Source organism: Ammospiza nelsoni, chromosome 2 (assembly GCF_027579445.1).
Source record: "Ammospiza nelsoni isolate bAmmNel1 chromosome 2, bAmmNel1.pri, whole genome shotgun sequence".
NCBI lineage: Eukaryota > Metazoa > Chordata > Aves > Passeriformes > Passerellidae > Ammospiza > Ammospiza nelsoni.
The window spans coordinates 46,132,542-46,146,344 of NC_080634.1; the positions used below are offsets into that span (position 1 = coordinate 46,132,542).

General features: G+C 37.2%; 1 protein-coding gene across 1 annotated transcript in view; it reads left to right on the plus strand.

The window, feature by feature from the left end:
* The window catches only part of DDX10 (DEAD-box helicase 10), a 153,694-nt gene that overhangs the window by 29,210 nt on the left and 110,681 nt on the right, over positions 1-13,803 (plus strand). The window contains exons 11-12 of the mRNA XM_059466772.1: positions 4,140-4,227; positions 9,784-9,872. Coding sequence (XP_059322755.1) covers positions 4,140-4,227; positions 9,784-9,872 — 177 coding nt within the window. The remainder of the gene's footprint in view (positions 1-4,139; positions 4,228-9,783; positions 9,873-13,803) is intronic.

Consider the following 13,803-nt stretch of genomic DNA (forward strand, 5'->3'; position numbering starts at 1 on the left):
AGCCAGTTTCCCAATTAATATAAGGCCAGTGTGTTTTGTCAGTTTATAAATTGTTTAAGAAGTTGCATGAACCCGTGGATCATGTTCCAGGTCTTGTGGTGAAGTCTTCTCCTGTTGTTTGTGCTTATTCACCTAATTATAGATTCTTAAGAATTCTAACTTGAGAATTAGAAGATAATGAGCACTGCTCATTGCCAACAGAGTTTAACTGTTCAAGTTTCTGAAATTCATTCTGAAAGCTTTTTTTCAAAAGCTTGTTTCTAAAACGTTGTACAAACGTTGTATATTCAAGTGTTTGTTTGGCTGTTCTTATTGACCTGTGTTCTGGTACAGTGGTCGTAAGAATGCTGGTTTTTTTTTTATTTTGTATTTTTTGATTTGCAAACTGTTTTTGATGTTTTGTTTCATCTAGACAGACCTTTTAAAACAGTTCCATAATTTGAAAGTAGAGAAAGGAAGAACTTTCCTTGATACCTGTTCAAAGGACTGGGGTTTAAGCTCTTTCCCTAATTTTCAATGTTAGGTCTAAGCTGCCAGTAGAGGCTTTCAGTAAACTAGTCCCTTGTAATTAGCACAAGCTGCCAATTTACAGATAGTGCTTTTAACAGTACATAATTTCTTCATTATTCAAAAAGAGCAAGAGAAAATGCAAAATATGCAATAATAAATACAATAGCTTAGAGCATTTAAATATGGCAAAAAGGTACTCTGAAAGTATTAGTTTGTACATTTTTTAAAGGAGTCTGTAATCTCCAAGTTTACCATGCAAGCTGTAAATTTAAATTATTTTTGGTAGTATTTGAGGTTACTTTGTTGGGTAAAAAGATAAGAGCTGCTTCCTCAGGGGTTGCCATAACAGATTTTGTGTCTAGAAAATTTTACCAAAGGAAGTGCAAGTATATAGATACCCATGATGTAGTATTGCTTTCTTTAATTTTATGGCAAAAAAGATATTTTTTGAGGAAAAAAGCAAAAACAACAACAAAACACCTTTTTTCCTTTCTTTTTTCTTTCTCACAGTGGATAATATTTGGATGTGTATCCCACACGTTGGTAGTATCAATATAGGGGATCTGTTAAAACTGGCTGCCTCCCAGTTGCCATAGTTACTGTAAGAGTGGTGTCACTATTGAGTGTGGTTCTACACCGGTGTGTGATCTGCTGAGTGAGCCTTCCCTAGGTGCCAGCCCTTCCCCCTCCCTCCAGCCTTCAGGATGTCTAGTTGGAACCACAGGGAGCCACATTCACACTGAGAGCACAGAGCAAAACCTGCTGCTGCTGCCTGGAAGCTGGGTGGAAATCTGGAAACTGTTCTGCTGCAGCAGGGCAGCAGGGTCTTTTAGGTGGTTCATCTTTTTTGCTTAAATTCTATTTTGGAGTAGAGTGGGGGAAGGACAATGCCTAGTTAAAACAGTGCTTGTATCCTAGTATATAAACCAGAGAAAATTAGAGGAAATCAAAATGTGTATCAACCAGAAAATTTGCTGTCTGATCAATACAGAAGGCCAGGAAAGCTGGGTTCATGTTTACATCATGGCATAGTCAAGCGTGGCCATTTATGCAACTGGTAGGCAAAACTAGCTTCAGAAAGTTGTACTACTCCTTAAAGGTAAGATATGTGATCACAGAGTAAGAAATAACCAGCCTACTTAAAATGGCAGACCATGTTACAAAACCCCCTTCTAGCCTTTGCATAGTTGGTTTTAGCTCATTGGTTCTTGCCATTTAGGCAAGCTTATAAATTATGACAACTAATTTCAGTGTTTAGCTTTTAGGTTTGCTTCTTCTAATAGTCACATGTATAGACTTTATTGTAAAGAGTTTTATTTGTTCAGAAGGAAGTAACATACAAACTCATTATAGCTAAAATCTAATTTAACAGTGGCCAGCTTTCTCAGTTTTTGAATCTCAGCATGAGAGGAAGATGACAGTGGATGACTGTCATGATACAGTGTTGGAGAAGACAGACTTCAGTACTGCTCCTGTTTTTTTGGTAGTCAGTGCTGCAAATTTGCTCATTCATTAACAAACACATAAGATCAAAATGTGCCTGGGGTACCATGTTCTTAGTTGACATTGCTTAGATTTATACCACATTATCTGGCCATTCTTTTAAATGTGGAATGTCTTGTTCTTGTTTTTGCAGTTTTTGGCTTTTTCAAATCCTTTTCTTGCATATTTCAATCAAATTACTCAGAATTTAGATTCAGTCTACAAAATGTGGCTGTATTTTGTCTTGAATTGTTGTGTATTATGCTTGGAGCCTCAATGACACATAGCCTCTTATGAATAATGAATCATATTCCTACAATAGTCAAGTCATAGAAAATGATGAGTAATAGCATGTCCAGGTGAAAATTGAAACTTCATAAGCATTTTGAGTCTGACAGTGGCAGCAGGAAGTAGTTTGCAGTCTCAGCTACTCTTTGAGAAGTGCTCCAAGGCTATTTTTTTATTACTTGAAGATTTCACATAGACCATATTTCCCTATTTTATGAGAATGTACCACTGCCAGATGCTTTCCTGAAAGCAAACATGACATCTACTGTTTCTTTCCCATTCTTAAAACCTGCTAATGCTGCTATGGAAGATAATCAAACTGATGAATCATATTTTGCTTCTGACTAAGCTGTGTTAGCTGTTAGTGTATTTGCTTATTTTCTTTAGGTCCTTACAAATCAGTTTTTTTTGGTATCAAGAAAAAGTTAATTGTTTAACTTCCTTTTTGCCCCCTTTGAGTATGAGCACTGTATTTACATGGCCTTTTGGATAGGATTTTTTTTCCTTCATCTTGATGAGTTGTTAAGATTAGATACAACTGTGACTCCAAGTGCTTTTACTTTCTCTAGTTGCTATGGAGCAAATTTCTTCTGACCCAGCTGATTTATCAGAGCACTTGGTCTCCCATGATTTGTGATTCTGGTGTGAGCTTGCACTGTGCTGTAGCTGTTGTTAGCTGACTGATTGCAGCTGCCACTTGGAGTGAAGACAAGGAAAAAAGGCAGTGGCTAATTTTAGGACTTTGAGGTCATCTCTTAATAGCTTTCCCATAACTTAGCAGCAATCCAACACTTTTCTGGACTGTCTTACTACTAGTGTTCATATTAATTTTTTTATAACTCATGCTATCCCTTCTTTACTTTTTGTATCATTATATTTCAAAGATTTGTTGGTCAGTTTGTCCCCCACTCAATTTTTCATGCTTCTTTTCTTCTGTCTTATGCTTTTACATTTTTAGAGCAAATTATGTGTTATCTGGAAACTGGAACTCGTGTTGTTTGGCCTTTCACTAAAACTGTAACTAATAGTGCTTCTGTACACTGTAGTTTTCCCCTGGCTGTATCTGAACAGAGTGAAGAAATTGAAATTGTAAGGGAATGAAGCTTGATATCTGTTTTCATATTTAGTAAGAATAACCTCCCACCATGTTTGCTAGGTTTTATGATACACTGGGGTGGCAGTAGCAGCTCAAAAGTAGATGAGATCTGGGCAAATAAATCTGCAATAATGTAGGTATCACTGGAATAAGTTTAAAAATTCAGAATCTGGGAGAGGGCCAGATATCTTTTTAGTAGGTTTAATGGCAATTTCTATAGTGCAGTCAATATTCTTTATTTACTTGAGAAGCTCTTAAATCTGTTTAATCTCAATGTCCTTTATTATTGCTCACCTGGCTATTTCTTCTTAAATGAAGTACTTAAATTTCAGTATTCCTGGCACAATGAATCTTATTTAAGCTTTTAAAAATGCTGACATTTTCCTTATGAAGACTTTTTTTTCAGTATAAGGTAGTACTATAATTCATTATGCTGTTTCTGTATTTTTGCAGTATTTTTATAAAATCAAGAAGTTCTTTTCTGCTGATTTCTGCTTTGCTTTGTAGTTTCACTACCTTCCCTGAAAGCTGTCTGAATAAAACAGCTGCCATTTGTCTTTTCTGCATTATTTGTTTGAGGACTGTAATCTTCATAATATGGTTCCATTCTCTGTTATTTCAGTGGTAATAACTCTGTGCATATTAAAACAATGCAAAAGGTGTGAAGATGCTCCTGAGAACCTAACAGGTGCTTATTCTGAAATCTTCTAATAATTAAAGCTTGTTTTTTTTCTTTTTTTGTTTTTGTTTTTCTTTAAATTAGAATTAATCCTGAAAAACTTACAGATATTCAAAAGAGGCTGCAAGCATTCTTAGCTCAAGATCAGGAGTTGAAAGAGAAAGCTCAAAGGGTAAGTCATCTGCTGCACTGTAATTCTTGGGGCGTGTTGGTTGAGTGGAACTGCAGTTGGAATAACTGAGCAGCTCAGACATGCCCTAGGAGCAGTGATTGGAACTGAAGAGCCACCAGAGATAATTGAGCACTTGTATTAGGAGAGAAACATAATTTAGAGAGAACCAGAGTCTTCTGAGTGATGTCCAGTGACAGAAGAGGAGGCAACAGGCACAAATTTCTGCACAAAAAGCTCAATTTAAACCCATAAAAAGTCTTTCTTGTGAGAATGGCTGAACACTAGAACAGCAAGGGTGTGCAATCTTCAAATGCTGGTTATTAAAAACTGGGTTCCTTCCTGAGCAGCCTGCCTAGCTGACCTTGGTTTGAGCAGGTGCTTGCACTAGATGGTCTCTGAAGTTTCTTCTCAACTTCAGCTACTTCGAGTTTCTTGGAAAGATGGTACAAAAAATGTCAAAATAATGCTACTAATAAAAAAGGTGTCTTGAAAATAGCAGATTGCATTACTTGACTTGAAAAGCTGGAGATATGAAACCATGTAGGCCTCAACATGCCCACCTTGATCAATTTTTATTTGTCATATATCCTGAATATATGTGACAATTTGTCCTTTCTCAGGGTAAAATTGAATGCATTGAATAAAGCACTTTAACTTTTGTTTAGATTTAAATGATCAGCAAAATAGATTAGAATAGCTCTTTTGGGTAAGATGGAGAATTATGTGAATGGGATTTCTTTACTGTGCTGGTTAATGCTGGGAGACTTCATGGACTGACAATATGTGCATTTCACCACGTGTTTATCAGGTTTGGGGACGGTAGGGACCCTTCAAATAACTAAGTAGGTGCCTGGATGAGAATGAGCTTGGTTGTAAAAGATACTTTCTGTGAAGGGTAGCCTGTGAAACATTTCTGGAAATTGCACTGCCTCTTGCCATCACTAAACATGTTTGCTGACCCTTCCTTGGTTTTGTAATATTTTTAGGCCATGAACTCTTTGTAATAGAGCTTGCTACTTTTTTATTGAAACACTGCAACACGTTGGTTTGTTGGGGTTTTGTTTTGTTTTTGAATTGTGTGTATCATTAGCCTGTGAATTCTGTAGTTGTATCAAGTCTCTTCAAAACTATACAAAATTAAAAGCTCAGTTTGAGGTGCAGGAAAACACAGTTGGAAGGATAATAGGCAAATCTTTCATGCCATTTTTTCTTATATATATAGGTCGAATTGAAAGAGTACCACCAAAGGCCACATGGTGAGAAACCCAGAAATGCCAAAGCCTGAGAAATACATGATTGCAGAGATTCTGGATTAGTGTTAATAACTTTTTATTTTTATGAGCTAGTGTGGATACTAATGACACTTGAAGCTATACTGGTAAACCTGAGTGGTAGGGTAAAATGAGAAGAGGATTGTGAAAGCTTAGAGAAACCAAGAATTTCAAGCTTTCTGTTGAACTGGGATGTAAAATGAGTCAAGTTGAAATATTTACAACTCTTGAGATTCATCTCACCTAGCTTTAGATGTCCTCTGTGAGTTAGTCTGCCTGAACTTTCTTTTATAGCTGATAGGGTGGAATAAGCACTTATTGTGCCTCCTGGCACAGATACCTTAAAACCCCTTTGGGATGGATGGATGAATGTTTTTTTTATTTGTGCTGCAGAGGTAGGATGTGTGATGTGACCTATCTTGGAGGCCTGCAGTAGGGACACCTAGTGAGTCAGAGGAATGCCATTCTTACTTCTCTAAACAAGGAGATTTAAATCACAGTGCCTGAGGAGCTCAGTGTGAGCTTTGTGAATAAAATGTCTAAGGCAATGTTCCAAGGGAATGCTTTTAAAAACTATTTTTGGCGTTTAGGTATTCCAGGTTTTTGAAGTGCATAAAGCATTACTTGAAGCAGTGGGGAATGTCAGTGTAAGCTTCACCCTTGCTGCACAAACCAGAGGCACTGGTGTCACATTTATCTCCAGCTGCCACGGGAAGTTGCAGCTACACCAGTTTATGTCAGAAGTGACAGAGCAGCTGGCTGGGGGAGGATGAGAGTAGGAGTAATCCAGCATCATTTTACTTGGAATGAAAACACCAACAAACCTCTGTTTCTGCCTTTGGCTTTTTAAGATCGCTTAAAAGGCAGAGAAGGATCATTCTGAATTGAGCAGAGGAGTGATAAAATTTCAAAATAGCTCAAGAATAAAATGAAACATGGGCTGTCTGTCAGTATTGCAGATACAAACTTAAATTCGTTTGGAAAAATTTTAATTGCCATCTAATTACCATTTGAGGCTATTTTTGTTGCAGTTTTAAATTTATGGATAGCAGAGAAGTGTTATTCTTGCAGGCAAGCTGTAAATACATTCAATTTTTGAAAAGCTTGAAGTATGGACAAGTGATTTATCACAGAAGTGTCCCTCCTTAATCGGGTTTAACTATGAATGTTCAGACATACTATGCAAATGTGCCCAAGTAGTCTTACATGTTAATGTGAATAAAACAATGAAATGCATGCAAATGAAATCCTGACCTTGGATCCTGATCTGAAATGCTAGATTTCTCAGAGGCATGGGTGTGTTACTTTGTCTAGCCTGTCTGTTGCAAGCTGCCAAGTTCTTGACATTTGTAGTGTACGAAATAAATTCCCAACCTGAGTGGATGAGATAGCAGTGAAACGGCACGTCTATGCACAGAAGTTCAGATAGGATTGTAGTCTACCATCATGTGATGAGGGCATGAAGCCTAACTTATTGTGTCCTCTAAGCTTGTTGATTTGCTTCAAGGTACCTTCATTTTTTTTGAAAATAGAAAGTTCTTGATTACTAATTGCTTCAACAAACTTCATGGTTCATTTAGTAGGACATGGCTCCCCTGCTATTGCTTGGAAAGATGGTTTAAATCAGATCGGGGCTTTGAAACCTTTGCAGTTCTTCTCATGGACTGATGCTGCCTGTTGGCATTGCTTGTAATTGTAATATTTAATATGTCAGTTCAGCCAGTTCTGGAAAACAGTTTAAAAAAAGAATCTTTTTTTCTTACTAGTCGAATGTTATTGTGGCACTGAAGTGATGTCTGTCCATTAAATTCTTCATGACACCCAGAGAGATGTGGAGGGTGTTACAGCCTGAGATTCCAGCCACACCCTGTTACTTTTGAATTACTGTCCAAACAGCACATCAGTTGAATTGTGTGCATTTTAATGCTTACAACAGTTATCCAGGAAATAGATCAATAAATCAAAATTTAGAGGTAGTAAATTCCTAGAGCATGGTACATTTTTCTTCTGTATTTCCAGTACTTGTACAATAATTTCTGCTGCTTTTGGAGACATGTAGCTACTGCTGTAGTATGTTAATGATGCCCCAACCATAACATTTTCCATAGAAATTACTGCATATAGTATTTTTGCAGTGTTCAGTTATTTAAAAAAAAGCCTTGAAAGTGATATCGAACAGCAGATGTGGCAGGGGACAACAGCAATTGTAAAATAGCAGGGAAAAAGTTCAGACTGCGTAAACTTGTTCTCCCTCAGCTCCAGTGTGTGTGTGCAGGCTGAGGAAGTCTCAGGACAACTGAATAAAATCCAACTGAGATGACTGAGTTTTAGACAGAGGTTGAAGTCAACACACTGAAATCAAATTAAATAAAGCAAATGGCTTGAGTTCTCTTCTTGTAAAGTAGAACAGCTCTTCTATGCATTTGTTTGGTCTTTCATTCTTAGTTATTGTGGGGCTTGAAAAGCATGCAAAAGGTGTGTTCTTTCTGCCCTTTATGGTTTGTTAATTTCTAGACCATGTGTACGAAACACATGCTGGTAAGGTAAGTGGATGGTTTTATCAGTTATCCAACACATAATGAGATTTCAACCCTGTAGCAAGTAGTGACTCATGTAGATATTCAGATCTGCAAATCTTAGATTCACAGGAAGGATGCTTCTTTTTTAATCTTTTTTTTCATCTGTCACTGCAGAGAAAAAAGATGCTTTCATTGATTTTTGTCACTTGCTAGACAGCAGTAGATTAATGAGATCTGTCAAATTTGAAGCCTTTTCCTAAACATTCTAATTACCTTTGTAAAATGATTAATAATTCAATGTGAGCAAAGAAGTGTTTGATGTAAGTATTCCACATCTCAATCTTGGTAGCAGCTGAATGAATTGAGCTCACACTTTCCACAGCTAAAATTAATTGAAAGACATAATCAGGAAGGAAGCTTTACCCAAAAAGCCCTCAGCATTAGGAAAAACAAGCAAATGAAAATTTACTTTCATAGTGAATTAATGGGGAGCTTGCAAAGTATATGTCTTAGCTCTACACACCTTAATCATATTTTATTTAGGTCTACATACCTTAATCAATAGTTTTTATTTCTGTTTACTCAGAAGAAAAGAATGAGTTTATAACATTGCTTAATTTACTGTCTTATGTTTCATTTTACCTTTTAAAGTGTTTTTTCTCTTGCAAGCATTTAAAGAATCCCCATAAGACATCAATGCTCCTGACTTTTGGGTGTTTGTTCCTCTATCTGAGGTTAACAAGAAATGGATTTTTTTTAAAAATTCCACATGAATTATTAATACAGTAGTTTTCTCCAATAGGTGCCTCCAATAGGTACATAACAGAACAAGGGTGTGATTATAGGATGCTTGAATGTAATTCTGTGAGCTTAACTTGCTGTTGTTATTAGTGTTTGATGGTTTAAACCTCATGGTAGGAGTTTTGACATGTGTCAAAAATAAGGTTATGAACAACAGAAATCCAAGGATCTCTTCTGATACTTGAATTATTCCAGTATTTATGCTGCTGCTGCTAGGTAGAACTAGACTGTGTAAAAGAAGCATGAGAAGAAGAAGAATCTTTCCTTTTGGGAAGATGCAATGTAAGATTAAGTTATTCTCCTGTGTAGTGCTTCCAGTTTTTTTGGAGAAAGTCTATGATTAATTGAGACTTCAACCTTGGATTGGTCTTAGTAGGTGTTGTATAGTGAATTTGTCTTGGTCAGCTGAGTTGCATTCATTGACTGTGTGCATGTGATGAGCTGATGGTAAATGCAAGGTAATATGAATCATCTTAGACCACAGTGAAGGGCAGCTATATTGAGTTAAATAACTTCCTGCTCATGGCTAAGATTAAGTCAGGACAGCTCAGATTGATAGCAACAAAGTCTGTTTGAAGTTCCACATAATTTAGATATTGGAATAGCATAACAACATTCAGAAAAGCTAGGAGAAAAAAAATCAAATTGAATCAGTGATGTTTCCTTCTGACTAATCTGTCATATTTTCTTTCTAGGAAAATACAACATGACATACTCTTGGGAAATTCAGTCAATTCAGCCAATGCGAATGTAATGAAATATATGAGCACTTGAAGTTGCATCACTTCTGTAATAATGATAAATTTTTGTCTGATGAGTACTTTAAAATTTCTGTCTGAAATCTATGTTAGACTACCTAATAGTGAAATTCTTTTTTGTTTTTAGAGCAACAATATAATGTTTGTTTCTTGTGTTGGTAATTGAATGATGTCTTTTTTTGTTGAATACTTCCATTTTTCTTTCAGTGTTTTGTATCCTACTTGCGTTCAGTGTACTTAATGAAGAACAAGGAAGTATTTGATGTTTTCAAATTGCCTCTAGCAGAATATGCTCTGTAAGTATGGTCAACTTAAAATATGAAAGCTATATAGTGAGATGTTTTGCAGTCTTTAAATAGCTGTTTTGATTGTGTTAACACAGAGAATTGGACATCTAGTCTTCTAGTGTATTTAGTTTCATATTCATGCTGAGTTTTTGCATATTTTCAAGAGCATTCTAAATTGAAATTATGTGTAAAGGCAATATATGCTGTACAGAGAAATAACTTAGGGCAGAAGGTACATTTGCTATATATACTAGAAGACATAATTTCTGAAGTAAAAGGATAGAGAATAATGTTTTGGTGTTTTTTCCCTCCCCAGATTTGCCCTTCAGCCTCATAGCTAAATACCAGCCTGTAAAGTGTATTATTTAAAAAGAAATTGGAGCTATCTAAAGACTATGTATTGGAATCTCATTTTGAGTATAATTCGGACATTTCTCTTTGGCCATCAATTACTTTTCAGAAGATTCAGTGTGTTTGGTAAAGATGAAGCATCTGCACTAGACTGAATAGCATCTATTTTGCTATGTCTATTTTTGTACACGTATGTGAATCATTCCATATTTTGTATGGGAGGGAAATTAATTTTGACAGGTTGACTGTACAGATGACAGCCCCTTGAAATTGTTTTAAGATGTGAATTTTTTGAAATCTCATGTGTCCCACAGGGTAGTCGTAAGGGAGCAGCAAGGTGTTCAAAGGTTCACAGTAAATTAATTTGATGTGTGTGGGATTTCATACAGAGAAGGCTAATTTGCCAGCACATGGTATAATGAACTAAAATGTGACAAATTACTAGACTCTGGAACACCTGGTCTTTCTGTGCTGTGCTGTCATTAACATGATTATGCTTTTTAAGATACATAAGCCTATTAGAAAAGATGCTTTTTAACTTCATGGACTGAGACTTTTGAAAAACGAGAACTAGCATAAGCTCAAAATTCTTTGCTACATGCAATGCCTGACCATTCTCTTGTGTGGTTTGTCAGCATCTTTAAAATCTGTTGTAGGTCTTACTGTGCTATGAATGTAAGGAATAGTTGCAGAAAATGAGGGCTAAGAGGGATAACCACGCAAACTCAGCCAGTGTTAGAAACAGACTAGCAGATGGTGATAATGTTGAATTTTCAGAATCCTAGTGCCTCTTTCTGGATTTCAGCATGGTTTGCCATCTAGTATCTGTAGACGGAGTAGTCTGCAGTTCTATTCTTCTCAGGTCTGTGTGCCCAGATTTGGACCTTCCTCAAAATAATTCTGAGTCTCAGCTTTGGAAAGCTACTAATGTCATTCCTGTAATAAAATGCAAGAAACCAGTCAGTTGTTTGGAGAGAGTAGGAGAGGTTTAGTCAAGGCTGTGAGATATGTGGCAGTATAATCAAAAAGTCAGAAGGTAATAAATCTGGGAGATAATTTGGAGATTCTCTTCTAGTTTGTTGGCACTATTCTTCCCCACTCTCCAGACTGCTAGTCTAACTAAAATACACCCTGCACTTCAGTGCACAGCGACTGATACATGGATCAGCCATCTTCATTTATATGAAAGTCCCTCAAAGTCTGGTATGTTTGAATTTTGCATCCAGAACCGACCTTGGTTTCCATTCTGCACACAAACTTACGGCAAAACCTGAAATGAAAATCCTTTCTTCCCTTTACCTTGTGTGCATTTTCTGAAAGTACTTAAGCCTTTCTGTGGAGATTTACTGCGAGCTTGATAGATGTTGCTCCACTAAAAATCCTGCAGAGAAAATAGGCTGCTTAATGCCCCTGTCAGGTTTGCATTGCAGGCTGTTGCCCACATTCCCCATTGCTCTCCTGCTTTGCATGTCTGTGCACTGAGATTCTCTTAAGCTCTGTTGATTGAGTCTGCAAAAAAGCAAGTATTTTTCATTTTTATATGTTATATAAGATCATATATATATATAAGATATATAAAACAAAATATATAAAAAATGTATGCACACACATGCACACACATCTATTCTAGCCATTGATCACCTTTAAGCTAAGGTGCATTATTATTCTGTCCAATGTTCTCTCATTATAAATTGCTATCAAGAATAATTTGCTGGAGGAAGACTTGTGTAGGCCTTGTGTTAACATAGGCAACCTTTAAGTCTGATGAAGGAGAAGCTCAATGCTTGCATTAAAAAGAGAAATTTGTCTTTTGATTGCAAAGGACAGCTTTGAAAGTATAAGAAAATGTAAACAAACAACAGGGTGAAAAGGAATAATTACATAGTCTGGTCTCCTGGAGAGGAGGCAGTGTTTTGAAATATTTTCTTTCTCAGGCACTTTATGTTGCTAGGTGCTAAGACATACATATATCTGTACATTGTTCACCGGGGCAGATCTTATCAAGTGAGTGTGCTGGATGGACAGGTTAGTCACAGTTCTAAGGGGCTGCCAGGGAAGGTAATTTCCTTTGTGACTGTAGTTATGTCTTTCAGGAGAAATGCAGCAAATTTTCCTGTTTCTCCATGTATTGGTACATAGAGAATAAATAAAACAAGTTGAAGCCAGATTATTGGGAAAATGTCAAATACACACTCCTTAGTATCCAGATAGTTCTTGCAAGTATTGCTTGCAGATCAGTATTAAAAAGCAGTAGGTAGCTGCAGGACTGAAATGGGTGATAGCAGAATACACGATCCATCTGTCCACATCTGTCTGTCCTTTCACTAACCAGGGAAAACACCCACTGCACTCTAATCACCACCCCTGGCCTGACCCTTACTGCATGGTCAGGGCAGAAGGTTTTATTTGTTACCTTGCTCACAGCTGTCTGTCTCATCCTCAGACAGTGCCCATAGCGGTCTTTGCATGTCTTGTCATCTCTTTGTTGGTTCTTGGCCCTACTTCTGGCTCTCCTCATACTTACTTTTCTACATGTTAATCTTCTAACTAAAAAGAAAGCTCCTGATTACTTTTCGCCTTTTGTTTCCAGTCTTCATGCACCTGTAACCAGACTCAGTATTTCTCATGCTGTTACCTGGTTAATGTCAGCCTTGTATGCTATTGCTCATACAGACCCCAGCATTCCCTCCAGTCATTTGCAGAGTTTTGGTGTTCCTCATTGAGCTCCCCCTCAAACACCTGAGATCCAGCTGTCCCTTCCTGAGCTTCTTTAACTGCTTCTGTAAACTTTTGCCTACAGCTTTCTGAAGAAGCTGCAGTCTTCTCTTTCAAAGTCCAGGGTCATTATTCTCTTAGTCATCATCCTCATTTCTTCTAGGATCTTGAGCTATCTTTCCTCATTCTGCAGCCAAGCTGGCTATTGACCTTCACTCACCTTGGAAGCGAATGTGCTTGCATATGCATGAGTAGCAGTTCCAGTAGAGTGCCTGTCAGAGTTGGCTAAGCTAGCTAACTTGGAGAAAGGGACTCTAGAAAACCTTGTTGCTTGTGCTCTGCTGTGTTGCCCTCTGAGCAGGTGTCAGGGTGGCTCAGGTACCAAGGAGCACCACCAGGGTTTGGAACTGCAATGTGGAGGTTCCTTTTCCTTTGGTAAGGAAGAACTACATCTTGGTCTTCTGAATTATTAGGCTGCAACCATGACATCCTATTTGATTTCCTTCTCTTTGGTCCTGACCCATGAGGTCTTGAATAGTTTGATCCTCCTTATTATTAATAGAGTGCCAGGCATTTGAACTCCTTGATGGAGAGGAATAAAGCTGGCTGGTAAAGGAAATAGCACAGCAAACAGAATTTCTCTGTTCATTTTGGTTGTTAATCAGACCATCTGGATAGCCTGTTAGTTCAGATTTGTGTCTTTTCAGTTGATGTGGTTTCTCCTGTTTTCAAATGATTGCTCATCCTCTCTTCTGATAACATTTTAAATGTTAAATGTGGATGTAGCATGTATTGCTAGGCAAGTAATACATATTTCTTCTCTTGAAATAGCTTCTGGGAGTATTTAACCTTTTCCAACCTATTTTAGTTCTTT